Source organism: Oncorhynchus masou, unplaced genomic scaffold, assembly GCF_036934945.1.
Source record: "Oncorhynchus masou masou isolate Uvic2021 unplaced genomic scaffold, UVic_Omas_1.1 unplaced_scaffold_930, whole genome shotgun sequence".
NCBI lineage: Eukaryota > Metazoa > Chordata > Actinopteri > Salmoniformes > Salmonidae > Oncorhynchus > Oncorhynchus masou.
This window is the reverse complement of record NW_027015783.1, coordinates 94,202-120,262: the sequence shown is the minus strand read 5'-3', so window position 1 is coordinate 120,262 and position 26,061 is coordinate 94,202. Positions and strand designations below refer to the sequence as shown.

Genomic DNA, 26,061 nt, shown 5'->3' with positions numbered 1-26,061 from the left:
ACCACTGTAGAATGTGATACTATTTGGGTACTAGAGACTGCAGGGGTTAGTAGAAATAGAGATAAAGGGTTGATAACTAATAGAAAAGGGTTGTGTGGTAAAATAACTCAGGTTGTGCCATCTCTTATTATGCTAAAATATCAAGACAGAGGTATTGAGGATAGTTTCTGGATGTGTGGTAAAAACAAACTGTTGAATGTACTGCCAGATGGATGGATTGTTTTTTTGTGCCTTAATTCGAGCAATTCAACAGGTTACCATTATTAAGTCACCCCATGATGACTATGTTAATTCTAGAGTTAAGAGGGAGTATGAGAAAAATCCTGAGGTATACCTTGATGTAATTGGACAGCCTAGAGGAGTACCTTGGGAGTTCAAGGCAAGAGATGAAATTAAATCTGGATTTGAATCTATGTTTTTGTGGATGACACCAAATAAGAATTTGGAGTGGATTAATTACTGATACATATCCACAAAAAGGGTCATTTCCATAGTGAGTTATTACAGGTGCTATGTAAGGTTTTAATATATCTACTTTTGTTCACGGCCTTGTGTTTTTGTTTGTTTTGTTGAATGTTTTTGATAGGTATATCAATGAATGTTTCTTTTAATTAAAAGTTGGTTTTGCCTTCTAAATATTAGGTTAATTTCAAAACATGAAGGTAACAGTGGGATATCCCGGTTACAAGTGTCTATGGACCATGTCCTTATTATTATTATTCGACCATGCTGGTCATTTATGAACATTTGAACATCTTGGCCATGTTCTGTTATAATTTCCACCCGGCACAGCCGGAAGAGGACTGGCCACCCCACATATGCTCTCTCTAATTCTCTTTCTTTCTCTCTCTCGGAGGACCTGAGCCCTAGGACCATGCCCCAGGACTACCTGACATGATGACTCCTTGCTGTCCCCAGTCCACCTGGCCGTGCTGCTGCTCCAGTTTCAACTGTTCTGCCTTTTTATTATTCGACCATGCTGGTCATTTATGAACATTTGAACATCTTGGCCATGTTCTGTTAAAATCTCTACCCTGCACAGCCAGAAGAGGACTGGCCACCCCACATAGCCTGGTTCCTCTCTAGGTGTTTTCCTAGGTTTTGGCCTTTCTAGGGAGTTTTTCCTAACCACCGTGCTTCTACACCTGCATTGCTTGCTGTTTGGGGTTTTAGGCTGGGTTTCTGTACAGCACTTTGAGATATCAGCTGATGTACGAAGGGCTATATAAATAAATTTGATTTGATTTTGATGTCCTTAATCTTCTAACAGAGGTTGGTATCATGTTTGTTGGAGAGGTGTCTGAGAGGGAGGATCATGTTGACAGCTTAAATTTAGAATGATGTTGTGTCAATTTTATTTTGAATTATTTATTTATTTATTTATTCTTTTTCACATAACTGAGATAGCCTTGCCTAAGGCTATGTCCTTACATGCTCATGCTTTAACAAAATGTAATGTATTATTTTTATTGTTTCTATACTTAACTAGATCTTTTACTCTTATGAAATACTAGAGATGTTTGGTCTAGTTGGGTTTTCTTCAATGTTTCTAATTGGATCTTTTACTCCTATTTGGTATTAATAATTTGGAGATGTTTGGTCCAGTTGGTTTATATATTTAACTCTGTTTTTATATTTTATTGTCTATCACAGGTATTCTTATTCACCATCCTAGGGTTCTATTTGTATTATTATGGGGCTAATTAGCCCCAGAGGGGGGATTTGTGGGAGCAAATAGAACACATAGACAAATGCATAAGATATATAGAATAGCTGAACACTATTGGAATGTAACTTCATTTGCATGTGGGATGGGCTCATATGCAATATGTAGATAAATACTGGAGCCAAGGCTCTGGAAAAGGTGTGTGTTCCGCGGGGCACTCCGGCTTGCTATACTTTTGTATTAAAGCCTGATTGATTTCACAAGTTCTGGTATGCATTGTATTTGATCCGATTTTCCACGACACTGTCTGTTGCTCCAACAGAACACATTAAAACGCACCACTACGACTAATCTAGCCGTCTGTAGGTCCAACAGAACACATTAAAACACACCACTACTACTAATCTAACTGTCTGTAGGTCCAACAATACACATTTTTTTTACCTTTATTTAACTAGGCAAGTCAGTTAAGAACAAATCCTTATTTTCAATAAGAATGCCTAGGACTGCCTAGGAACAGTGGGTTAACTGCCTGTACCTTGTCAGCTTGGGGGTTTGAACTTGCAACCTTCTGGTTACTAGTCCAACGCTCTGACCACTAGGCTAGCCTGCCACCCCTTTACCACCCCCACTACTATGATGAAACATCGCTATGACTCACCTCTTAATGTGTTGGTCATCTATCTGACGCAGGGTCACTGAGGTCACCGAGGAGGAAGAAACGCCAAACCCAGGATAGAGGGGTTCAGTGAACGTGGTGTGTTCTGTGTGAAGGTGTGTCAGTGTACCAGAGGAGGACACACTATAGAAGGACAAAGTACCAGCTGGCCAGTCCAGATACACTCCAACTCTGTTAGAAACAGGACCAGGGATGGATCTGCTACAGACTCCAGGATGGTAAAAGCAATAACCACTACGAGAGCAGAATAAACACCAGGACTTCTTATTGCCTCCAATGTCACTGTCAACCCCCCTTCCCTTCCTCTTCATTCCTCTGTACACCACACCAATGACTGCCCCGGTACCATCCATCTCCACCTCCCAGTAGTAACGACCTCCAGATAAGCATTCTCTGCAGAGAACTTGATAAAGACAGTCAAATCTGTCTGGATGGTCTTCATAATGCTTGTCCTCCACCACTCGTGTCACCTTCCTGTTCCCCTCAGACAGTATCAGGTGTGAGTTTGCTGTATTTGGGTCCAGGGTGAGATGACAGGCATCTGTAGACAAAATGAGAGCTTAATCAAACCACATCTCCATATAAAATATTGTTCTGTAGTTTCAGAACAAGTATTGATGAGTTACTATAGTTCTGACTATACAGTTAATTAAGATTGAAGAGACTTACATTTCCTCAGCCCTGATTTCAGCCTGCACTCTCCACCATGATCCACACTGTAGGAGAAACAGGTTATTGACTGACAAAGACCTAATGAAGCAGTCAACATTTAAACCATATAGTTGTGTTCTGGTGCACTATCCCAGTTCATTACTAGAGACATACAGGTATTCTACCCTACCTACTGCATAAAGAACAGAGTACAATTCATTACTAGAGACATACAGGTATTCTATCCTACCTACTGCATACAGAACGGAGTACAATTCATTACTAGAGACATACAGGTATTCTATCCTACCTACTGCGTACAGAACGGAGTACAATTCATTACTAGAGACATACAGGTATTCTATCCTACCTACTGCATACAGAACAGAGTACAATTCCAACAGGATATCAGAGATGCAGAAGAAGAGTATTCATGTGGTGATGATGTATGCTGTGTTGGAGTGCTCTGCCTGCTGGGTAGACTTCCCCTTAATTCTACCATCATGTCACTGAACCTACTACACTACAGTTGTGGCCAAAGGTTTTGAGAATGACACAAATATTATTTTTCACAAAGTCTGCTGCCTCAGTTTGTATGATGGCAATTTGCATATACTCCAGAATGTTATTAAGAGTGATCAGATGAATTGCAATTAATTGCAAAGCCCCTCTTTGCCATGCAAGTGAACTGAATCCTGAAAAACATTTCCACTGCATTTAAGCGCTGACACAAAAGGACCAGCTGACATCATGTCAGTGATTCTCTCATTAACACAGGTGTGAGTGTTGACGAGGACAAGCCTGGAGATCACTCTGTCATGCTGATTGAGTTCAAATAACAGAGTGGAAGCTTCAAAAGGAGGTTGGCGCTTGGAATCACAGTTCTTCCTCTGTCAACCATAGTTACCTGCAAGGAAACACGTGCCGTCATCATTGCTTTGCACTAAATCAACGAATTTATCGGATCATCAAGAACTTTAAGGAGAGTGGTTCAATTGTTGTGAAGAAGGCTTCAGGGCACCAAAGAAAGTTCAGCAAGCGCCAGGACCTTCTCCTAAAGTAGATTCAGCTGCGGGATCGGGGCACCACCAGTACAGAGCTTGCTCAGATATCGCAGCAGGCAGGTGTGAATGCATCTGCACGCTCAGTGAGACGAAGACTTTTGGAGGATGGCCTGGTGTCAATAAGGGCAGCAAAGAAGCCACTTCTCTCCAGGAAAAACATCAGGGACAGACTGATATTCTGCAAAAGGTAAAGGGATTGGACTGCTGATGACTGGGGTAAAGTAATTTTCTCTGATGAATCCCCTTTCCGATTGTTTGGGGCTTCCGGAAAAAAGCTTGTCCAGAGAAGACAAGGTGAGCGCTACCATCAGTCCTGTGTTATGCCAACAGTAAAGCATCCTGAGACCATTCATGTGTGTGGTTGCTTCTCAGCCAAGAGAGTGGGCTCACTCACAATTTTGCCAAAGAACACAGCCATGAATAAAGAATGGTACCAAAACATTCTCAGAGAGAAACTTCTCCCAACCATCCAGGAACAGTTTGGTGATGAACAATGCCTTTTCCAACCTGATGGAGCACCTTGCCATAAGGCAAAAGTGATAACTAAGTGGCGCGGGGAACAAAACATTGATATTTTGGGTCCATGGCCAGGAAACTCCCCAGACCTTAATCCCATTGAGAACTTGTGGTCAATCCTCAAGAGGCGGGTGGACAAACAAAAACCCACAAATTCTGACAAACTCCAAGCATTGATTATGCAAGAATGGGCTGCCATCAGTCAGGATGTGGCCCAGAAGTGAATTGACAGCATGCCAGGGCGGATTGCAGAGGTCTTGAAAAAGAAGGGTCAATACTGCAAATATTGACTCTTTGCATCAACTTCATGTTATTGTCAATAAAAGCCTTTGACACCTATGAAATGCTTGTAATTATACTTCAGTTTTCCATTGTAACATCTGACAAAAATATCTAAAGACACTGAGGCAGCAAACTTTGTGGAAATTAATATTTGTGTCATTCTCAAAACTTTTGGCCACGACTGTACATATGACTCAACCGCTGCTCACACTATTAGGACATCTATTCTGACTTACTTCAGCTTCATCAGTTTATATGTGGGATCCACCAGAGCAGCTGAAAGCAGTCCCCCTGCAGAGTCTCCTGGGTGATTGTAGCTCAGGTCCAGCTCTTTCAGGTGGGAGGGGTTTGACCTCAGAGCTGAAGACAGAGCAGCACAGCCCTCCTCTGTGACCAGACAGCCAGACAGCCTGCAGAGAGACACACCACATATTCATTTTTGATACTGTCGCAAAGCTAACTAAAAAGCAGCATTCCCAAGAGAGGATGGCTTTCACTTCAGCAGTGATAAATTCATGAACTTCTTTGAGGAAAAGATCATGATCATTAGAAATCAAATTACGGGCTCCTCTTTAAATCTGCGTATTCCTCCAAAGCTCAGTTGTCCTGAGTCTGCACAACTCTGCCAGGACCTAGGATCAAGAGAGACACTCAAGTGTTTTAGTACTATATCTCTTGACACAGTTATGAAAATAATCATGGCCTTAAAACCTTCAAGCTGCATACTGGACCCTATTCCAACTAAACTACTGAGAGAGCTGCTTCCTGTGCTTGGCCCTCCTATTGTGAACATAATAAACGGCTCTCTATCCACCGGATGCGGACCAAACTCAGTAAAAGTGGCAGTGATAAAGTCTCTCTTGAAAAAGCCAAACATTGACCCAGAAAATAAAAAACTATCGGCCTATATCGAATTGCCCATTTCTCTCAAAAATGTTAGAAAAAAGCTGTTGCGCAGCAACTCACTGCCTTCCTGAAGACAAACAACGTATACGAAATGCTTCAGTCTGGTTTTAAACCCCATCATAGCACTGAGACTGCACTTGTGAAGTTGGTAAATTACCTTTTAATAATGGCGTCAGACCGAGGCTCTGCATCTGTCCTCGTGCTACTAGACCTTAGTGCTGCTTTTGATACCATTGATCACCACATTCTTTTGGAGAGATTGGAAACCCAAATTGGTCTACACAGACAAGTTCTGGCCTGGTTTAGATCTTATCTGTCGGAAAGATATCAGTTTGTCTCTGTGAATGGTTTGTCCTCTGACAAATCAACTGTAAATTTCAGGGGGTTCCTCAAGGTTCCGTTTTAGGACCACTATTGTTTTCACTATATATATATATATATATAAACAGAGATGCGACATAATTGTGAACCACATGCATATTCAGTGAGAGGGACAGAACAACATGCATATTCAGTGAGAACATCTTCAGATGTTCGAGGTCCCAAGAAACAAAGAGATCTTCTGTTGAATCTGACAATTAATATTGATGGTTGTGCAGTCGTCTCAAATAAAACTGTGAAGGACCTCGGTGTTACTCTGGACCCTGATCTCTCTTTTGACGAACATATCAAGACTGTTTCAAGGACAGCTTTTTATCCATCTAAATAACATTGCAAAAATGAGACATTTTCGGTCCAAAAATGATGCAGAAAAATTCATTCATGCTTTTGTCACTTCTAGGTTAGACTACTGCTTTGCTCTACTTTCCGGCTACCTGGATAAAGCACTAAATCAACTTTAGTTAGTGCTAACTACGGCTGCTAGTATTCTGACTAAAACCCCCAAATTAGATCATGTTACTCCAGTGCTAGCCTCCCTGCACTGGCTTCCTGTTAAGGCAAGGGCTGATTTCAAGGTTTTACTGCTAACCTACAAAGCATTACATGGGCTTGCTCCTACGTATCTTTCCGATTTGGTCCTGCTGTACATACCTACACGTACGCTACGGTCACAAGACGCATGCCTCCTAATTGTCCCTAGAATTTCTAAGCAAACAGCTGGAGGCAGGGCTTTCTCCTATAGAGCTCAATTTTTATGGAATCGTCTGCCAACCCATGTGTGAGACCGACCCATGTGTCAACCATTTTGAAAAGAAGGTCGACGACATCCGATCCTCGTTTGCTAAGTCAAACGACACCGCTGGTTCTGCTCACACTGCCCTACCCTGTGCTCTGACCTCTTTCTCCCCTCTCTCTCCAGATGAAATCTCGCTTCTTGTGACGACCGGCCGCCCAACAACCTGCCCGCTTGACCCTATCCCCTCCTCTCTTCTCCAGACCATTTCCGGAAACCTTCTCCCTTACCTCACCTCGCTCATCAACTCATCCCTGACCGCTGGCTACGTCCCTTCCGTCTTCAAGAGAGCGAGAGTTGCACCCCTTCTGAAAAACCTACACTCGATCCCTCCGATGTCAACAACTACAGACCAGTATCCCTTCTTTCTTTTCTCTCCAAAACTCTTGAACGTGCCGTCCTTGGCCAGCTCTCCCGCTATCTCTCTCAGAATGACCTTCTTGATCCAAATCAGTCAGGTTTCAAGACTAGTCATTCAACTGAGACTGCTCTTCTCTGTATCACGGAGGCGCTCCGCACTGCTAAAGCTAACTCTCTCTTCTCTGCTCTCATCCTTCTAGACCTATCGGCTGCCTTCGATACTGTGAACCATCAGATCCTCCTCTCCACCCTCTCCGAGTTGGGCATCTCCGGCGCGGCCCACGCTTGGATTGCGTCCTACCTGACAGGTCGCTCCTTCCAGGTGGCGTGGCGAGAATCTGTCTCCTCGCCACGCGCTCTCACCACTGGTGTCCCCCAGGGCTCTGTTCTAGGCCCTCTCCTATTCTCGCTATACACCAAGTCACTTGGCTCTGTCATAACCTCACATGGTCTCTCCTATCATTGCTATGCAGACGACACACAATTAATCTTCTCCTTTCCCCCTTCTGATGACCAGGTGGCGAATCACATCTCTGCATGTCTGGCAGACATATCAGTGTGGATGACGGATCACCACCTCAAGCTGAACCTCGGCAAGACGGAGCTGCTCTTCCTCCCGGGGAAGGACTGCCCGTTCCATGACCTCGCCATCACGGTTGACAACTCCATTGTGTCCTCCTCCCAGAGCGCTAAGAAGCTTGGCGTGATCCTGGACAACACCCTGTCGTTCTCAACTAACATCAAGGCGGTGGCCCGTTCCTGTAGGTTCATGCTCTACAACATCCGCAGAGTACGCCCCTGCCTCACACAGGAAGCGGCGCAGGTCCTAATCCAGGCACTTGTCATCTCCCGTCTGGATTACTGCAACTCGCTGTTGGCTGGGCTCCCTGCCTGTGCCATTAAACCCCTACAACTCATCCAGAACGCCGCAGCCCGTCTGGTGTTCAACCTTCCCAAGTTCTCTCACGTCACCCCGCTCCTCCGCTCTCTCCACTGGCTTCCAGTTGAAGCTCGCATCCGCTACAAGACCATGGTGCTTGCCTACGGAGCTGTGAGGGGAACGGCACCGCAGTACCTCCAGGCTCTGATCAGGCCCTACACCCAAACAAGGGCACTGCGTTCATCCACCTCTGGCCTGCTCGCCTCCCTACCACTGAGGAAGTACAGTTCCCGCTCAGCCCAGTCAAAACTGTTCGCTGCTCTGGCCCCCCAATGGTGGAACAAACTCCCTCACGACGCCAGGACAGCGGAGTCAATCACCACCTTCCGGAGACACCTGAAACCCCACCTCTTCAAGGAATACCTAGGATAGGATAAAGTAATCCTTCTCACCCCCCTTAAATGATTTAGATGCACTATTGTAAAGTGGCTGTTCCACTGGATGTCAGAAGGTGAATTCACCAATTTGTAAGTCGCTCTGGATAAGAGCGTCTGCTAAATGACTTAAATGTAATGTAAATGTAGACTCGGTCTCAACCTTTTAAGTCTTTACTGAAGACTCATCTCTTCAGTGGGTCATATGATTGAGTGTAGTCTGGCCCAGGAGTGTGAAGGTGAACGGAAAGGCACTGGAGCAACGAACCGCCCTTGCTGTCTCTGCCTGGCTGGTTCCCCTCTTTCCACTGGGATTCTCTGCCTCTAACCCTATTACAGGGGCTGAGTCACTGGCTTACTGGTGCTGTTCAATGCTGTTCCTAGGAGGGGTGTGTCACTTGAGTGGGTTGAGTCACTGACGTGGTCTTCCTGTCTGGGTTGACGCCCCCCCTGGGTTGTGCCGTGGCGGAGATCTTTGTGGGCTATACTCAGCCCGGTCTCAGGATGGTACGTTGGTGGTTGAAGGTATCCTTCTAGTTGTGTGGGGGCTGTGCTTTGGCAAAGTGTGTGGGGTAATATCCTGCCTGTTTGGCCTTGTCCGGGGGTGTCATCGGATGGGACTACAGTGTCTCCTGTTTTACCAAGCTCAGTACCGACCTGACTGAAACAGTGTGTGTAGTTTACAGTCTGGATCCTCCAGTCCAGCAGACAGCAGTGTAACTCAGCTCAGTACCGACCTGACTGAAACAGCTGTACTTACCCCAGTGTGTGTAGTTTACAGTCTGGATCCTCCAGTCCAGCAGAGAGCAGTGTAACTCCTGAGTCCTGCAGGTCATTGTCTCCCAGCTCCAGTTGTTTCAGTTGTGAGTTGGGTGAACTCAGTCCTGAGGCCAGATCTGAACAGCAACCCTCTGTCAGACCACACTGACCAAGACTAGAGGGGAGAAGATCACATGATTAACAAATGTTTAAAACATCCACATAATAACTCATACTGAAGAAAGTTAACTCACACTAGTGTCTGTATGTTGCAGAGTGGACTGGTTAGTCCAACACAGAGCAGCTCCACTCCTCTGTCTCCCAGGTCATTGGAGCTGAGGTCCAGTTCTCTCAGGGGGCAGTTTGGTGTTTGCAGAGCTGAGGCCAGAGTTTCACAGGATTCATATGTGAGTTTACAGCCAGCTAGTCTGGAGAGAGGAGATAAACTGTTAGATTGACAAATCCCTCATTATAACGATACTGTATGTATCTGCATATTTACCAAGATGTTCAAATAATGTTAAAAACATAATCACTACAAATTTATAAACACTATTAAGGCAGTGGATACTGAAGATATGTAACTCACACTAGTGTCTGTATGTTGCAGAGTGGACTGGTTAGTCCAACACAGAGCAGCTCCACTCCTCTGTCTCCCAGGTCATTGTAGCTGAGGTCCAGTTCTCTCAGGGGAGAGTTTGGTGTCTGCAGAGCTGAGGCCAGAGTCTCACAGGATTCATATGTGAGTTCACAGTGATCCAGTCTGGAGAGAGGAGATAAACTGTTAGACATACAAATCCTTCATTATAATGATACTGTAAACATCAACTCAATAACAGAACTTACAGTGCTCTCTTGCAGGTTTTCACTACCGGCAGCAACCTCTGATAACCTTCCTCTGGTGTGTTGTATGTCTTCAGGTCAAACTTCTCCAGCACCTCCTCTGACATCAGTAACAGGTAGGCCAGGGCTGAACATTGGTCAGGTTTTAGTCTTGTTTCTGAAAGAGTTCCTGATCGCAGGGAGGTCTGCATGTCTTCAACAAGAGAGTTGGCACCAAGTTCATTCAGACAGTGGAACAAGTTGATGATCCTTTCTGGTGAAGATTCTTCGTCGATCTTGTCTGAAAGGTACCTGACTGTTCTCTCATTGGTCTGTGTTGTACTTCCTGTCTGTGTCAGAAGGCTTCGTAACAGATTCTGATTGGACGCCAGTGAGAGACCCAGAAGGAAGCGGAGGAACAGGTCCAGGTGTCCATTCTCACTCTTCAAGGCCTGGTCCACTGCTCTCCTGTGTAAGTCAGACAACTGGATTGACTCCTTCTCTTCATCATTGTCATAATCTTCCTCGTCGTCATCGTCGTTGTTGTCGTCATCCTTCTCCTCCTCATCATTCTCCTCCTCATCTTCCTCCTTATCTCCCTTCTCCTCCTCATCATCATTCTCCTCCTCATCTTCCTCCTCATCTTCCTCATCTTCCTCCTCCTCATCATCATCATCAACACCAGTGACTGCTTTGGTGGAGAAAACATTTTCCTTCTTGCCCAGACATGATTCTAAAGCATGCACTGCTGCTAGAAACTCCTGAATGCTCAGATGCACAAAGCTGTAGACCTTGTCTTGGTACAGCCCAGATTCTTCTTTAAAGATCTCTGTACACAATGCTGAGTACTCTGATGCCTCTGTGACATCAAGGCCACACTCTCTCAGGTCCTCCTCATAGAAGATCAGGTTGCCCTTCTGCAGCTGTTGGAAAGCCAACTTGGCCAGTTTCAGGATCATCTCTTTGTCTGACTGAGACAGTTCCTTTGGGTTTGTCTCTGTGGCTTTGTTGTACTTTCTGTTCTTCACAATGATTTGGATGAGTATGAAGTGTGAGTACATCTGGGTCAGGGTTTTGGGGACTTCGTCCTTCTCTGTCTCGTTCAGTATCATCTCAAGGACAGTGGCTGATATCCAACAGAAGACTGGCATGTGGCACATGATGTGGAGGCTCCTTGAGGTCTTCATGTGTTTGATGATTTCATTGGCCAGATTCTGATCTGTGATTTTCTTCCTGAAGTACACCTCCTTCTGTGGATCATTGAACCCTCGTACCTCTGTCACCTGGTCAATACACTCAGGAGGGATCTGATTGGCTGCTGCAGGCCGTGAGGTTATCCAGAGGAGAGCAGAGGGAAGCAGATTCCCCTTGATGAGGTTTGTCAGCAGCACATCCACTGAGGTTGGCTTCGTGACATCACAGCACGTCTCATTGTTTTTGAAGTCTAGAGGAAGTCGACACTCATCCAGACCATCAAAAATGAAAACAGTTTTGGTTTCACCATCTTCAATGCTGTCAATCTCTTTCAGCTCTGAGAAGTAGTGGGAAAGAAGTTGCATCAGACTGTATTGGTTCTTTTTCAGGTTAAGATCACGGAAAGGAAGAGGAAACATGAAATTAACGTCCTGATTTACTTTTCCCTCTGCCCAGTCAAGGACGACCTTCTGCACAGAGACTGTTTTTCCAATGCCTGCGATTCCTTTTGTCAGCACAGTTCTGATTGGTTTGTCTTGTCCAGGTAAAGGCTTGAAGATGTCGTTGCATTTGATTGATGTCTCTTGTGTGGTTTGTTTTTTGGATGCCATCTCTATCTGTCTAACCTCATGTTCATTATTGAGCCCTCCACCTCCACCCTCTGTGATGTAGAGCTCTGTGTAGATGTCCTTTAACAGACTTTGGTTTCCATGGTGTCCAATTCCTTCAGATATGTGTTGATACTTGTGTTTCAGTTTAGCCTTGATCTCTTGTTGGACTGTCAGCAGAGTTCGACCTGTAGGTAAACAATGAGAGTTGGGACTCATCAGTTAATGTGTGTTTGTTTGTTTGTTTGTTTGTTCATTTGTGTGTGTGTGTGTGAACCCTGCTTTGTAATATTGTATGAAACACAGTCTTACTTCTTCTGTCCGGAAGGTTGTGTGTAATCTTTAATGCATCCTCACTGTCCAAACTCTCCACTTCCTTATTGTCATCTGGTAATGGTTCCTGGCTGAAAGCAGGTGGCTGATCACTCTTCATTGATAGCAGGCTGGTTGTAGGTGACTCTGCTCTGGGCTTCTGGACACTGAACAAAACAGGGAGACAGATCACCTCATCAATATCTCATCAATACCTCATCTACTTCATTGTAACAACTGCATAGTGGAACTTCTAGAAGTCCTGATGCTCCTTTTAAAGCTATAGTCTTGAGTTGGTAAATCAATTTCTGGCCTTTTTAATTAATGATTGAGACCTACATTTTACCGTGGGTCAAAAAAGTATTTAGTCAGCCACCAATTGTGCAAGTTCTCCCACTTAAAAAGATGAGAGAGGTCTGTAATTTTCATTATAGGTACACTTCAACTATGACAGACAAAATGAGAAAAAATATATCCACAAAATCACATTGTAGGATTTTTTATGAATTTATTTGCAAATTATGGTGGAAAATAAGTATTTGGTCAATAACAAAAGTTTATCTCAATACTTTGTTATATACCCTTTGTTGGCAATGACAGAGGTCAAACGTTTTCTGTAAGTCTTCACAAGGTTTTCACACACTGTTGCTAGTATTTTGGCCCATTCCTCCATGCATATCTCCTCTAGAGCAGTGATGTTTTGGGGCTGTTGCTGGGCAACACAGACTTTCAACTTTTCTATGGGGTTGAGATCTGGAGACTGGCTAGGCAGAAAAACAGCCCCAAAGCATGATGTTTCCACCCCCATGCTTCACAGTAGGTATGGTGTTCTTTGGATGCAACTCAGCATTCGTTGTCCTCCAAACACGACGAGTTGATTTTTTACCAAAAAGTTATATTTTGGTTTCATCTGACCATATGACATTCTCCCAATCTTCTTCTGGATCATCCAAATGCTCTCTAGCAAACTTCAGACGGGCCTGGATATGTACTGGCTTAAGCAGGGGGACACGTCTGGCACTGCAGGATTTAAGTCCCTGGCGGCGTAGTGTGTTACTGATGGTAGGCTTTGTTACTTTGGTCCCAGCTCTCTGCAGGTCATTCACTAGGTCCCCCCGTGTGGTTCTGGGATTTTTGCTCACCGTTCTTGTGATCATTTTGAACCCACGGGGTGAGATCTTGCGTGGAGCCCCAGATCGAGGGAGATTATCAGTGGTCTTGTATGTCTTCCATTTTCTAATAATTGCTCCCACAGTTGATTTCTTCAAACCAAGCTGCTTACCTATTGCAGATGCAGTCTTCCCAGCCTGGTGCAGGTCTACAATTTTGTTTCTGGTGTCCTTTGACAGCTCTTTGGTCTTGGCCATAGTGGAGTTTGGAGTGTGACTGTTTGAGGTTGTGGACAGGTTTTTATACTGATAACAAGTTCAAACAGGTGCCATTAATACAGGTAACGAGTGGAGGACAGAGGAGCCTCTTAAAGAATAAGTTACAGGTCTGTGAGAGACAGAAATCTTGCTTGTTTGTAGGTGACCAAATACTTATTTTCCACCATAATTTGCAAATAAATTTATTAAAAATCCTACAATGTGATTTTCTGGATTTTTCTTCTTCTCATTTTGTCTGTCATACTTGAAGTGTACCTATGATGAAAATTACAGACAGGCCTCTCTCATCTTTTTAAGTTGGAGAACTTGCACAATTGGTGGCTGACCAAATACTTTTTTGCCCCACTGTATGTAATTTGGGAACATATTTCATTAGTTTGATATAAGAGAACTGTATATTTTTCAATTCATTTCTTACCTCTTAGAACTTGTGTCTTGAGTCATTTTAGAGGCAGTGATCCCCTCCTCTCTCTCCCCAGAGAGACTCATTTTAGAGGCAGTGGTCTCCTTCTCTCTCTCCCCAGAGAGACTCATTTTAGCGGCAGTGGTCTTCTCCTCTCTCTCCCCAGAGAGACTCATTTTAGAGGCAGTGGTCTCCTCCTCTCTCTCCCCAGAGAGACTCATTTTAGATGTAAGTCACAGCTCACTCAGCTGCAATAAGAAATAACAGAACAGTCAATATTTCTGAACATTGAAGAACCATAAACAATTACCACACCTTTGCTGTCTGTGGTCAGAGTTCAGACTATTATTGTTGCATTTAAACATACACAGTCCAATATTATTAATTTGATTTCGATCCCCACAAGCTGACTCCATAACAAAAGCTAGTCCACCTGGTTGTAACCCCAATTAGCTGACTCCATAACAGCTAGTCTACCTGGTTGGATCCCCATTAGCTGACTCCATAACAACAGCTCGTCTACCTGGTTGGATCCCCTGACTCCATAACAACAGCTAGTCTACCTGGTTGGATCCCCTGACCCCATAACAACAGCTAGTCTACCTGGTTGGATCCCCTGACTCCATAACAGCTAGTCTACCTGGTTGGATCCCCTGACTCCATAACAACAGCTAGTCTACCTGGTTGTATCTCCATTATCTGACTCCATAACAACAGCTAGTCTACCTGGTTGTATCTCCATTATCTGACTCCATAACAACAGCTAGTCTACCCGGTTGTATCTCCATTATCTGACTCCATAACAACAGCTAGTCTACCTGGTTGGATCCCCTGACTCCATAACAACAGCTAGTCTACCTGGTTGTATCTCCATTATCTGACTCCATAACAACAGCTCGTCTACCTGGTTGTATCTCCATTATCTGACTCCATAACAACAGCTAGTCTACCTGGTTGTATCTCCATTATCTGACTCCATAACAACAGCTCGTCTACCCGGGGTAACACACAACTTAAAAGACGTTACAGTTTAGATTGACAGACAGCAGTAGACATTATGACATTCACCAAGTAGACATTACAGACCGGTAACATAACAGGTATGTATTCTATCCCTCCCCCCCAAAACTTGACCAATACTTTTTTTTTTTAAATACATAAAATAATGTATCTTTCGTCTCTCTGTGCTTCGTAATTGTCCTTCAATTCACAAGAGGCGTAATGTATCTCACAGGAGAAAGCATTCGAGCGAGCGAAACAGCTCCCCTCTGTCTCTATACATGTAGACCATGTATCTGATGCTGTCTGGACAGTGATGCTCCCAGGCAGACTAAATAACTTTTTTGCCCGCTTTGAGGACAATACAGTGACAATACAGAGACAAAGTAGAATCTCAATTCAACGGCTCAGACACAAGAGGCATGTGGCAGGGTCTACAGTCAATCACGGACTACAGGAAGAAATCCAGCCCAGTCACGGACCAGGATGTCTTGCTCCCAGGCAGACTAAATAACTTTTTTGCCCGCTTTGAGGACAATACAGTGCCACTGACACGGCCTGCAACGGAAACATGCGGTCTCTCCTTCACTGCAGCCGAGGTGAGTAAAACATTTAAACGTGTTAATCCTCGCAAGGCTGCAGGCCCAGACGGCATCCCAAGCCGCGCCCTCAGAGCATGCGCAGACCAGCTGGCTGGTGTGTTTACGGACATATTCAATCAATCCCTATACCAGTCTGCTGTTCCCACATGCTTCAAGAGGGCCACCATTGTTCCTGTTCCCAAGAAAGCTAAGGTAACTGAGCTAAACGACTACCGCCCCGTAGCACTCACTTCCGTCATCATGAAGTGCTTTGAGAGACTAGTCAAGGACCATATCACCTCCACCCTACCTGACACCCTAGACCCACTCCAATTTGCTTACCGCTCAAATAGGTCCACAGACGATGCAATCTCAACCACACTGCACACTGCCCTAACCCGTCTGGACAAGAGGAATACCTATGTGAGAATGCTGTTCATCGACTACAGCTCGGCATTCAACACCTCACTACCCTCTGGAGAGCCTTACGGATGAGGGCGGAGCAGTTGCCGTACCAGGCGGTGATACAGCCCAACAGGATGCTCTCGATTGTGCATCTGTAGAAGTTTGTGAGTGCTTTTGGTGACAAGCCGAATTTCTTCAGCCTCCTGAGGTTGAAGGTTGACCCTCCAAGCTCGTCATCAAGCTCGAGACCCTGAGTCTCGACCCCGCTCTGTGCAACTGGGTACTGGACTTCCTGACGGGCCGCCCCCAGGGGGTGAGGGTAGGTAACAACATCTCCTCCCCGCTGATCCTCAACACTGGGGCCCCACAAGGGTGCGTTCTGAGCCCTCTCCTGTACTCCCTGTTCACCCACGACTGCGTGGCCACGCACGCCTCCAACTCAATCATCAAGTTTGCGGACGACACAACAGTGGTAGGCTTGATTACCAACAACGACGAGACGGCCTACAGGGAGGAGGTGAGGGCCCTCGGAGTGAGGTGTCAGGAAAATAACCTCACACTCAACGTCAACAAAACTAAGGAGATGATTGTGGACTTCAGGAAACAGCAGAGGGAACACCCCCCTATCCACATCGATGGAACAGTAGTGGAGAGAGTAGCAAGTTTTAAGTTCCTCGGCATACACATCACAGACAAACTGAATTGGTCCACTCACACAGACAGCATCGTGAAGAAGGCGCAGCAGCGCCTCTTCAACCTCAGGAGGCTGAAGAAATTCGGCTTGTCACCAAAAGCACTCACAAACTTCTACAGATGCACAATCGAGAGCATCCTGTCGGGCTGTATCACCGCCTGGTACGGCAACTGCTCCGCCCTCAACCGTAAGGCTCTCCAGAGGGTACTGAGGTCTGCACAACGCATCACCGGGGGCAAACTACCTGCCCTCCAGGACACCTACACCACCTGATGTTACAGGAAGGCCATAAAGATCATCAAGGACATCAACCACCCGAGCCACTGCCTGTTCACCCCGCTATCATCCAGAAGGCGAGGTCAGTACAGGTGCATCAAAGCTGGGACCGAGAGACTGAAAAACAGCTTCTATCTCAAGGCCATCAGACTGTTAAACAGCCACCACTAACATTGAGTGGCTGCTGCCAACACACTGACACTGACTCAACTCCAGCCACTTTAATAATGGGAATTGATGGGAAATGATGTAAATATATCACTAGCCACTTTAAACAATGCTACCTTATATAATGTTACTTACCCTACATTATTCATCTCATATGCATACTTATATACTGTACTCTATATCATCGACTGCATCCTTATGTAATACATGTATCACTAGCCACTTTAACTATGCCACTTTGTTTACATACTCATCTCATATGTATATACTGTACTCGATACCATCTACTGTATCTTGCCTATGCTGCTCTGTACCGTCACTCATTCATATATCCTTATGTACATATTCTTTATCCCCTTACACTGTGTATAAGACAGTAGTTTAGGAATTGTTAGTTAGATTACTTGTTGGTTATTACTGCATTGTCGGAACTAGAAGCACAAGCATTTCGCTACACTCGCATTAACATCTGCTAACCATGTGTATGTGACAAATAAAATTTGATTTGATTTGATTTGAAACAGCACCCCCTCTGTCTCAGTATGTGTAGACCATGTATCTGATGCTGTCTGGACAGGGAAACAGCACCTCTCTGTCTCAGTATGTGTAGACCATGTATCTGATGCTGTCTGGACAGGGAAACAGCACCTCTCTGTCTCAGTATGTGTAGACCATGTATCTGATGCTGTCTGGACAGTGAAACAGCGCCCCCTCTGTCTCAGTATGTGTAGACCATGTATCTGATGCTGTCTGGACAGGGAAACAGCGCCCCCTCTGTCTCAGTATGTGTAGACCATGTATCTGATGCTGTCTGGACAGTGAAACAGCGCCCCCTCTGTCTCAGTATGTGTAGACCATGTATCTGATGCTGTCTGGACAGGGAAACAGCGCCCCCTCTGTCTCAGTATGTGTAGACCATGTATCTGATGCTGTCTGGACAGTGAAACAGCACCTCTCTGTCTCAGTATGTGTAGACCATGTATCTGATGCTGTCTGGACAGTGAAACAGCACCTCTCTGTCTCAGTACGTGTAGACCGTGTATCTGATGCTGTCTGGACAGTGAAACAGCACCTCTCTGTCTCAGTACGTGTAGACCATGTATCTGATGCTGTCTGGACAGTGAAACAGCACCTCTCTGTCTCAGTATGTGTAGACCATGTATCTGATGCTGCCTGGACAGTGAAACAGCACCTCTCTGTCTCAGTATGTGTAGACCATGTATCTGATGCTGTCTGGACAGTGAAACAGCACCTCTCTGTCTCAGTACGTGTAGACCATGTATCTGATGCTGTCTGGACAGTGAAACAGCACCTCTCTGTCTCAGTACATGTAGACCATGTATCTGATGCTGTCTGGACAGTGAAACAGCACCTCTCTGTCTCAGTACATGTAGACCATGTATCTGATGCTGTTTGGACAGTGAAACAGCACCTCTCTGTCTCAGTATGTGTGGACCAAGCATTTTAGACATGTAGCCTAGGACAACAACAAAAAAATAAAAGCATGTACTGTGGACAGTTATAGACAGTGTACTGTATGACAGAGTGATAAACCGTTTCGTCAACATGAACGAGAGGAGGATGGCATTGGCGTTTCTCAACAAATATGGTGAATTAACATGTTTTTTCTACTTGTACGAACGGGCGCGCACACACACGCACATAAACCAGGACCATTCTTTGTAATGTGCGGTAACTCTCTGTGGTTCTAAATCAATAATTGTTTAGTCGTCCGAAAATGTCGGAAACATGAACTTGCTTGACCTGCTGTAGGTCATGTAACTAACTCTCTGTTACATTCAATATGTTGTGTGGATTCAACCAGACAGAGGTTGCTTTCTGGTTTTGTGATAAAACAAAGGTGTGGTTGAATTTATTCTGCCAATGTGTCTTATTGTCTCTGCCTTTAGGCCTATAGCCTATCTCTCGGTCGAAAGACGTGAATTAACAGTGATTTTACCCACGCACCGCTACTGGCGTGTCCTCATAATTGGCGTGAATGCAATTCGGACACCTGAACTACAGGCTTCTGTCGGTCCGAACCTGCCAAACTGATGTATGCGCTTCAGAATGTTATAGTTATGGGCTATGTCCGCCCGTTCTCCGTTTTATATTTTTTAATTTGTATCATGTCATTAATTATCATCCACTATCGAGAACCAGGGTCAGTAATACTCACGTACATTTAGAACTGTCACTTGAGTGTTCGTTTCCTTCTGATTGTATCTTCCATTGTTGCGTCATTCCATTCCGTTCACCTTTCTGTCCTCTGTCACGTCAGTGTGAGTTGTTCCCGAGGGTCGTCAGCATCAGGATAAAGTTGCGCAACAATGTGGAACATATCGCCTGTTTTGAATCATTATGGAACTCAGACCCGACGTAGCGGGTTAAACCTGTCGCCTGGTGCTCGGTTCACGACGACTGGACCGTTGTTATACAGTTCCATGATTAGTGAGATTTAGGGGTAGATGTATAGGACCCCTCCCTATTCAACCCCTATTGTACACTTGTTTTTTTACACCTTCCAATGTTTCATGGATTGAACTTGAAAATGAAAACTTTCAGGATGAATCAAACCGCTGTATTTTTTTTATTCATCAATATATTTCCTGTGTAAAGGTTCTCCAGACCAGTTTTTTTAATGATTCATTCCCTAACCCTAAAATGTGCCTAAACAATCTACAAAATCGGAGTATTTTTAAATCTACCAGTTGGTGCTGAAACAAAGATGAAGACGCATAGATGCCATTGTTTCATTGATCCCTATATTCTGCACCCGTTCTCTCCTTGTATTCTGGTCTGTGTAACGGTTTTCTTGAGGTGAAGGAGAGGCGGACCAAAACGCAGCGTGGTGGTTATTCATTTTTAATATATAAAGACACTATACATGAATAAACTAACAAAACAAGAAACGTGAAAACTCAAACCAGCCCTATCTGGTGCAAACACAGAGACAGGAACAATCACCCACAAACACACAGTGAAACCCAGGCTACCGAAGTATGATTCTCAATCAGAGACAACTAATGACACCTGCCTCTGATTGAGAACCATACTTGGCCGAAACATAGAAATACCCAAATCATAGAAAAACAAACATAGACTGCCCACCTCAACTCACGCCCTGACCATGCTAAATAATGACAAAACAAAGGAAATAAAGGTCAGAACGTGACAGTCTGTCTATAAAAAATCTAATTAAAGGTACACCGTATTTAAAGGCATGGCTTAACTGAAAACGCTATTGAATGAAAACTTCACCAAAAAATCTGTTGGAAAGCAAGTGGGTTTTCAGTGCAAGGGAACCACGCCCGCAAAGCCCATTATGCAACCTAATAAGGTAAGTCTGAATACAAACTAATGACACGTGCGTAGGAAAGACGTGAATAATCAGGGCGTCATTTCATAAATTGGAATAGTGCCCTTAATGAATAAACCCACGCGCTGCTTGAGTTCACATGAGTTGCGATCAGTTTATCTCGCCCGTTGCACCGGGGTGTGTATTCAGAAGAAAGGTGTGGTGACAACGACTGAACCAGTGGGTAACATTACGCAACGGTGCACCGCCCAAGTTATATCGAGCGCACAGCAGTGAGCAAAACGGACCACCACTTTCCTGATCGGTGTCGCCAGAAAGCATTTTCAACGTTGATTTAGCCCTACATTCAAATAGTTTCTATGCCCATTGTTGCACGTCACTTTTACTTGACTGATTTTGACAGAGTGTTTTCTTTAGTGACAGTTTTACATAATTGCGATGCACGTCTTCTAACGCAGTTTCGTCATGCGGACAATAATCCCGATAATGCGCTGTCCGTCGCCTTTACCAATAATACTCTACCTCACAGCCCTGCAGCCTACAACACCACATTGGATCATATTGATTAGGCTAATTAATATGAATCAACGTCAATGTAAATAAAACTAAACTTATCATTTTGTAAAGTTGAAATCTGTATTGTATTAACTTTACAGTTCTTCAGGTGTCTTTCCCTTAAATCATCTGTCTCTCTATGAAAGCCGAGCTTCTCCACAACACTTTTCTACATTAAATTATAAAAGAATGTAACAAACCTCACATGTTTTTGTCTTCTACCCGTAAGATCCATGTCTTCCTCTAGGTCCTTAAACATGGACTTCCTGTGTTGAGACATGAGGTGGAGGGAGAGGGGAGAGGTGGAGGGAGAGGGGAGAGGTGGAGGGAGAGGGGAGAGGTGGAGGGAGAGGGGAGAGGTGGAGGGAGGAGAGAGTAGGGAGGGAGGAGACGGAGAGATAGGGAGAGGTGGACGAAGGAGAGAGGGGAGAGAGGGGAGAGAGGGAGAGGGGGAGAGAGGGAGAGGGGAGAGGTGGGGAGAGGGGAGGTGGAGGGAGAGGGAGAGGTGGAGGGAGGAGAGAGGGAGAGGTGGGGAGAGGGGAGGGGGAGATGGAGGGAGAGAGGGAGAGGTGGAGAGAGGAGAGGTGGAGAGGTGTGGAGAGGGAGAGGTGGGGAGAGGGGGAGAGGTGGGGAGAGGGAGAGGGGGAGATGGAGGGAGAGAGGGGGAGGTGGAGGGAGAGAGGGGGGAGGTGGGAGGTGGAGTGAGGCGAAAGGTAGAGGTGGAAAGAGGGGGAGGTGGAGGGAGAGAGGGGGAGGTGGAGGGAGGCGAAATGGAGAGGTGGAAAGAGGGGGGAGGTGGAAAGAGGGGGGAGGGGGACGAGAAGTATCAGGGATATACTGTATAGTGCCCCATGTGGCTCTGGTCTAAAGTAGTGCACTATATAGTGAACCGGGTGTCATTTGAGGGTACCTACTCTATACACTGTAGGACCTATAGGACCTGTAGGACCACTATAGGACCTTATAGCTTATTGACATAGGATCTGTCTCTCTCACTAACACACACACACATACACACCCCACCTTAAGACTGACTACACTACATTTACAACACCACACTGTAACAGACTGACTACACTACATTTACAGCACCACACTGTAACAGACTGACTACACTACATTTACAACACCACACTGTAACAGACTGACTACACTAGATTTACAACACCACACTGTAACAGACTGACTACACTACATTTACAACACCACACTGTAACAGACTGACTACACTAGATTTACAACACCACACTGTAACAGACTGACTACACTACATTTACAACACCACACTGTAACAGACTGACTACACTACATTTACAGCACCTCACCTTAAGACTGACTACACTACATTTACAGCACCTCACCTTAAGACTGACTACACTACATTTACAGCACCTCACCTTAAGACTGACTACACTACATTTACAGCACCTCACCTTAAGACTGACTACACTACATTTACAACACCTCACTGTAACAGACTGACTACACTACATTTACAACACCTCACCTTAAGACTGACTACACTACATTTACAACACCACACTGTAACAGACTGACTACACTAGATTTATTACAGTAATGATATGCTGTGGTATATATGTAGAATATATTACAGTAATGATATGCTGTGGTATATATGTAGAATATATTACAGTAATGATATGCTGTGGTATATATGCAGAATATATTACAGTAATGATATGCTGTAGTATATGTAGAATATATTACAGTAATGATATGCTGTGGTATATATGCAGAATATATTACAGTAATGGTATGCTGTGGTATATATGTAGAATATATTACAGTAATGATATGCTGTGGTATATATGTAGAATATATTACAGTAATGATATGCTGTGGTATATATGTAGAATATATTACAGTAATGATATGCTGTGGTATACATGTAGAATATATTACAGTAATGATATGCTGTGGTATACATGTAGAATATATTACAGTAATGATATGCTGTGGTATATATGTAGAATATATTACAGTAATGATATGCTGTGGTATATATAGGATATATTACAGTAATGATATGCTGGGGTATATATGTAGAATATATTACAGTAATGATATGCTGTGGTATATATATAATATATTACAGTAATGATATGCTGTGGTATATATAGAATATATTACAGTAATGGTATGCTGTGGTATACATACAGGGCATTTCGGAAAGTATTCAGACACCTTGACTTTTTTCACATCTTGTGACGTTACGGTCTGTACAGAAGTCACTGTACAGTGTTGGTCTGTTCGAGGTTCATGAGACGGGTTGAATATCAACACAACTATTCTCAGAGCCAGTTTCCCAAAGACATTCGCAGTGCCCGACTAGTGCCGGACTTGAACTCGATCGAACATCTCTGGAGAGATCTGAAAATAACTGTGGAGCAACACTCCCCGTCCAACCTGACAGAACTTGAGAGGATCTGCAGAGAAGAATGAGGGTATGCCAAGCTTGTAATGTCATACCCAAGAAGACTCGAGGCTGTAATCGCTGCCAAAGGTGCTTCAACAAAGTACTGAGTAAAGGGTCTGAATACTTATGCAAATGTGATATTTCCAGGTAGTTCTTTTCAAAATAAATTTGCTAAAATAAAAAATAAAAACATTTTTGCTTTGTCATTATGGGGTATTGTGATGTCATTATGGGGTATTGTGATGTCATTATGGGGTATTGTGATGTCATTATGGGGTATTGTGATGTCATTAAGGGGTAGTGTTTGTAGATTGATGAGGGAAAAAAAATAGTTTAAGAATAAGGCTGTAACGTTACAAAATGTGTTAAAAGTCAAGGTGATGTATCTCCATGACGACCAACAATAACAATCATCATTAATAAGGCTGTAACGTATCGAAATGTGTAGAGAGAGAGAGAGAGAGAGAGAGAGAGAGACAGAGAGAGAGAGAGAGAGAGACAGAGAGAGAGAGAGAGAGACAGAGAGAGAGAGAGAGAGAGAGAGAGAGACAGAGAGAGAGAGAGAGAGAGAGACAGAGAGAGAGAGAGAGAGAGAGACAGAGAGACAGAGAGAGAGAGAGGAGAGAGAGAGAGAGAGAGAGAGAGAGAGAGAGAGAGAGAGAGAGAGAGAGAGACACACACAGAGACAGAGAGAGAGAGAGATACACATACAGAGACAGAGAGAGAGACACACACAGAGACAGAGAGAGAGAGAGATACACATACACATACACGAGCAATCACAGGTACAGAAACACAGAGAGCGAAAGAGAGAGAGACACACAGACACTCATAGATTAAAACACTACAGGATAATAAACGCAATATTTCACTTTTACTAAAAACTATCACAAAGGTCTATATTTTCATAGTGACTATGTACATGGTGGAGGCCACTTTCATTTTAATTCCAGTCAGGTCAGAAAGTCAACCAGACTCCAAATCGTCCTCATTGAAAAGCATTGAGGAGAATTAGAATTAGAATTTCAGTCTATTTCCTGAATTGAGTGGAATTTAAATGAAATTAACCCCAACCCTGACTGTGTATTGGTTTTATCAACCTTTCTCAATATATTTTTCACTGATGAATTCTCACACCCAAGGGCCATTTAAATCAAATCACATTTTAGTGGTCACATACACATTTTTAGCAGATGTTATTGTGGGTGTAGTGTAATGCTTGTTTTCATAGGTTGTAGTCATTAAAACGCGTTTTTCAACCACGCCACAAATTTCTTAACTATACCGTTGGTAAGTCGGTGAGGACATCTACTTTGTGCATGACACAAGTAATTTTTCCAACAATTGTTAACAGATTATTTCACTTATAATTTAATGTATCACAATTCCAGTGGGTCAGAAGTTTACATACACTAAGTTGACTGTGCCTTTAAAACAGCTTGGAAAATTTCAGAAATGTCATGGCTTTAGAAGCTTCTGATAGGCAAATTGACATCATTTGAGTCAATTGGAGGTGTACCTGTGGATGTATTTCAAGGCCGACCTTCAAACTCAGTGCCTCCTTTGCTTGACATCATAGGAAAATCAAAAGAAATCAGCGAAAATTTGTAAACCTCCACAAGTCTGGTTCATCCTTGGGAGCAATTTCCAAACGCCTGAAGGAACCACGTTCATCCATGGGACCACGCAGCCGTCATACAGCTCAGGAAGGAGACGCATTCTGTCTCCTAGAGATGAATGTACTTGTGCTTTGAAAAGTGCAAATCAATCCCAGAACAACAGCACAGGACCTTGTGAAGATGCTGGAGGAAACAGGTACAAAAGTATCTATATCCACAGTAAAACAAGTCCTACGCAGGGACTGCGGTTGAAAATTAGCCGGCTGGCTAAAACAGGCACTTTTACTGAAACGTTGATTAATGTGCACTGTCCCTGTAAAAATAAAAATAAACTCAACATAACCTGAAAGGCCGTTCTGCAAGGAAGAAGCCACTGCTCCAAAACCGCCATAAAAAAGCCAGACTACGGGTTGCAACTGCACATGGGGACAAAGATTGTACTTTTTGGAGAAATGTCCTCTGGTCTGAGGAAACAAAAATAAAACTGTTTGGCCATAATGACCATCATTATGTTTGAAGGAAAAAGGGGGAGGCTTGCAAGCCGAAGAACACCATCCCAACCGTGAAGCTTGGGGTTGGCAGCATCATGTGGTGGGAGTGCTTTGCTGCAGGACGGACTGGTGCACTTCACAAAATAGATGGCGTCATGGGGAAGGGAAAATTATGTGGATATATAGAAACAACATCTCAAGACATCTGTCACGCCTTGGTCTTAGTATTTTGTGTTTTAGTTAATTAGTTGGTCAGGCCAGGGTGTGACATGGGTTTATGTTATTGTGTTGTCATATTGGGGTTTTTGTAGGCATTGGGATTGTGGTTGATTAGGGGTGTGTTTAGTTTAGGTTTGGCTGCCTGAGGCGGTTCTCAATCAGAGTCAGGTGATTCTTGTTGTCTCTGATAGGGAACCGTA

At 44.1% G+C, this 26,061-nt stretch overlaps 1 protein-coding gene across 1 annotated transcript in view; it reads right to left on the bottom strand.

Moving 5' to 3' along the window:
• The window catches only part of LOC135538190 (uncharacterized), a 37,015-nt gene extending 15,639 nt beyond the window's left edge, over positions 1–21,376 (bottom strand). Inside the window, exons 1-10 of the mRNA XM_064964156.1 lie at positions 21,296–21,376; positions 14,114–14,346; positions 12,308–12,474; positions 10,218–12,183; positions 9,961–10,134; positions 9,626–9,799; positions 9,373–9,546; positions 5,095–5,268; positions 3,015–3,061; positions 2,328–2,886 (exon numbers count right to left, since the gene is read on the bottom strand). Of these exons, the coding sequence (XP_064820228.1) occupies positions 2,328–2,886; positions 3,015–3,061; positions 5,095–5,268; positions 9,373–9,546; positions 9,626–9,799; positions 9,961–10,134; positions 10,218–12,183; positions 12,308–12,474; positions 14,114–14,319 (3,641 nt within the window). The 5' untranslated portion in view covers positions 14,320–14,346; positions 21,296–21,376. The remainder of the gene's footprint in view (positions 1–2,327; positions 2,887–3,014; positions 3,062–5,094; positions 5,269–9,372; positions 9,547–9,625; positions 9,800–9,960; positions 10,135–10,217; positions 12,184–12,307; positions 12,475–14,113; positions 14,347–21,295) is intronic.
• Between the last annotated feature and the right edge of the window lie 4,685 nt (positions 21,377–26,061).